This window comes from Cyprinodon variegatus, unplaced genomic scaffold, assembly GCF_000732505.1.
Source record: "Cyprinodon variegatus isolate N-32 unplaced genomic scaffold, C_variegatus-1.0 Scaffold1265, whole genome shotgun sequence".
Taxonomy (NCBI): Eukaryota; Metazoa; Chordata; class Actinopteri; order Cyprinodontiformes; family Cyprinodontidae; genus Cyprinodon; species Cyprinodon variegatus.
In genome coordinates this window covers 15,794-18,476 of record NW_015151718.1, presented here as the reverse complement: position 1 = coordinate 18,476, position 2,683 = coordinate 15,794, and the positions used below count along the sequence as shown (strand labels likewise).

The 2,683-nt window shown below is 43.0% G+C and overlaps 1 protein-coding gene across 1 annotated transcript in view; it reads right to left on the bottom strand.

Annotated features, from left to right (window-relative positions):
- Positions 1-479: 479 nt before the first annotated feature.
- LOC107102504 (gastrula zinc finger protein XlCGF57.1-like) overlaps positions 480-2,683 on the bottom strand; it is a 5,098-nt gene continuing 2,894 nt past the window's right edge. Inside the window, exon 2 of the mRNA XM_015401835.1 lies at positions 480-1,989. Coding sequence (XP_015257321.1) covers positions 686-1,989 — 1,304 coding nt within the window. The 3' untranslated portion in view covers positions 480-685. The remainder of the gene's footprint in view (positions 1,990-2,683) is intronic.

Below are 2,683 nucleotides of genomic sequence, written 5' to 3'. Positions count from 1 at the left end.
CAGGAGCCAAAGTTTCTGACCGCTCACTCCGCCATGCAGGTGTGGGAGAGGAAACGGCAACAATCTAGACTTCCTTTCTTTTGCTTGTTCTAAATCTAGAACGTAATCTCATCCGGTTACGCCCCAGCAGTGTGGAAAATAAAGGCATTTGGCTGAGAAGTTTGTGCCGAATCCACATTCGTATGCCGTCCGTCCAGGTTTGTTGGATCCTTAAGGCTGGACTTCTTCAGGAACGCTTTCTCCGTTGAGCCTCGGATATAAAGTCCATCTGACTGGAAGAAAACACTTCAGAATCCACCCAAAGCTGCTCGGATAACAAGGTAAAGAAGGAACTCATCCTGCAGCTAGCTTGGCTCAAAGCTGTTGTGAAGTCACTTCCTGTCTGCTCTTAAAGCCTCCTTTGGCACCAGGTTATCTATAAGTTCCCAACTCCAAAACAGTACCGTTGGAAAGTTAATATCTTAGTAAAATCCTCATCTATATTTGTTCATTTCCAGAACAAACTCAAGGTAAAGTCAGCTGCTGAAAGAGGATTCACCTTCAGTTATTTAGTTTCCAAGAGGCTTCCAGCTCCTCAGGTGGAACATCTCTCTAGTTTATTGGTTTTAATATAATGTTTGTTTTGTTTATAATTCACCAGAGTGGAATGAAGAGCGTTGGGAATCCATCCATGTAATCAGTTCAACTATATGAAGTGTAGCGGCATGTGTCGGTCTAAGCTTTCCTGTTTGGGGAATTCTTCCCCACAGACGGGACAACCAAACGGCTGCCCTCCCATATGAACAGCGATGTGTGAATCCAGGTGAGTTTTCCTGGAGAAGTTTTTACCGCAGAAGTCGCAGCTGTAAGGCTTCTCGCCGGTGTGGACCACCATGTGCGTGTGGAGATACGTTTTACGGTTGAACCTTTTCCCGCAGACTTCGCAGCCAAAAGGCCTTTCCTCACTGTGGGTGGTCATGTGACCCCTAAGGTGCGTTCTACGTTTGTAGCTTTTTCCGCAGATCTCACAGCTGTGCGGTTTCTCTCCGGTGTGAACGGCCTTGTGCGCCTTCAGGTTGGTCTGCCGGTTGAACTTTTTCCCACAGATATCGCAGCTGAATGGCTGTTCTCCTCCGTGGACGATCATGTGTGTTCTCAGGTTGTTCTGGTGCCGTGCTGCTTTTCCACAGATGTTACAGATATAAGGTTTCTCCCCTGTGTGGATTCTCATGTGCGTCTTCAGATTGTGCTGATGCTTGAATCTTTTACCACAAACTTCACAGACGAACGGCTGCTCCTCTGAATGGACCTTCATGTGTTTCTTCACGTCATGCTGGTGCTTAAATCTTTTCCCACAAACGTCACAGACAAACGGCTGCTCTCCTGTGTGCACTCTGATGTGGGATTTCAGACTAAACTGATCTCGGAACTTTTTACCACATTCATCGCAGCTGAAGTTTCTTTTTCCTACGTGACCTTTGGCCTTTGGACCTGGAGGCGCCATGGCTTCAGAACAATTGGGATTAACGGAACCGCTTGCTTTCCATCCACTTTCCTTCTCAGTCAAAGGTTGCTGCCAATAATCGTAACCATCGTCTTCACTAATATCTGTCTCAGAGGAGTCCGCAGCCTTTCTGTCTGAACGCTTTTTGAAATGTTTCGGACCGGGCTTCCAGACTAGTTCCAGCTGTGCGCAGTCCCCATCAGTTTCTGTTTTGATCCATTTAACGGTGCTGGTGGTCGGACGCTCTGTCTCTGTGGAATCATCAGTTTTACTGGGATGAAGCTGTGAGGATTCGGGCTCCTCTTCATCATCATACTCACTCTTCACAATAACGTTGAGCGGGAAGTTGATGTATTCAGTCTCATCTTCTCTATCCGTCTGCGCTTCTTCTTGACTTGTCCAACTTTGATCAACTTCTTCCTTTAGGAAGGAGGACTCGGACTCCTGCTCATCCAAACTGGGGCTCCAGGGAAGCTCTTCTTTATTCACTGAAGGAGAATAAACATCTAAAGGAAAACAAAACAGAACATTAGGAAACTGAAGCTTCTGCATCTTATTTAATCTTTTATGCTTTGAGCCTAAAGCAAGGAAGGTACGTTTATTTCTAAAACACTCAGATTTCAGGACTACCAGGATTTTATTTTTGCCGCACAGAGGCCACATCAATCTTTAGGAGGTAATTGTTAAGGTCAGCCAATGAAAAACTAAACAAAATAAATCTTAAAAATAAAGTGAGCTGATTTTTTTTTTATTCAGCTGATAAAAAAATACAAAAATAAAGTAAGCTGGTAAAAAATAATAATAAAAAGTTGGATAAATCAAAAAATAAACTGAAAAAAATAAAACAAATGAAGTCAGCTGATGGAAAAAAATAATAAAGTTAGCTGATGAAAATAAAAGTGGAGTAAGAAACGCAGATTGATCATCAGTTAACTCCTCGCTACGCTCAGGAGAGGAGAAGGAAGGGTTGAGTGGAGGCCGATGCACGGCACTAAAACATCCTGTCATCCAGTCTTTAGTGATAAGATGCATGAGAATTTAACTGTGCAATTAATTACGTAATATATGTATAAAACGCCAGAACAAAGAGCTGTACATAGTAAACTACTATAAGACAAATAAAACTAAAACTTCACAAAAAGACTTAAAGGCACACTATGCAACATTTTTCAGTTAATTAATGTGTTCCATATCGTTTTG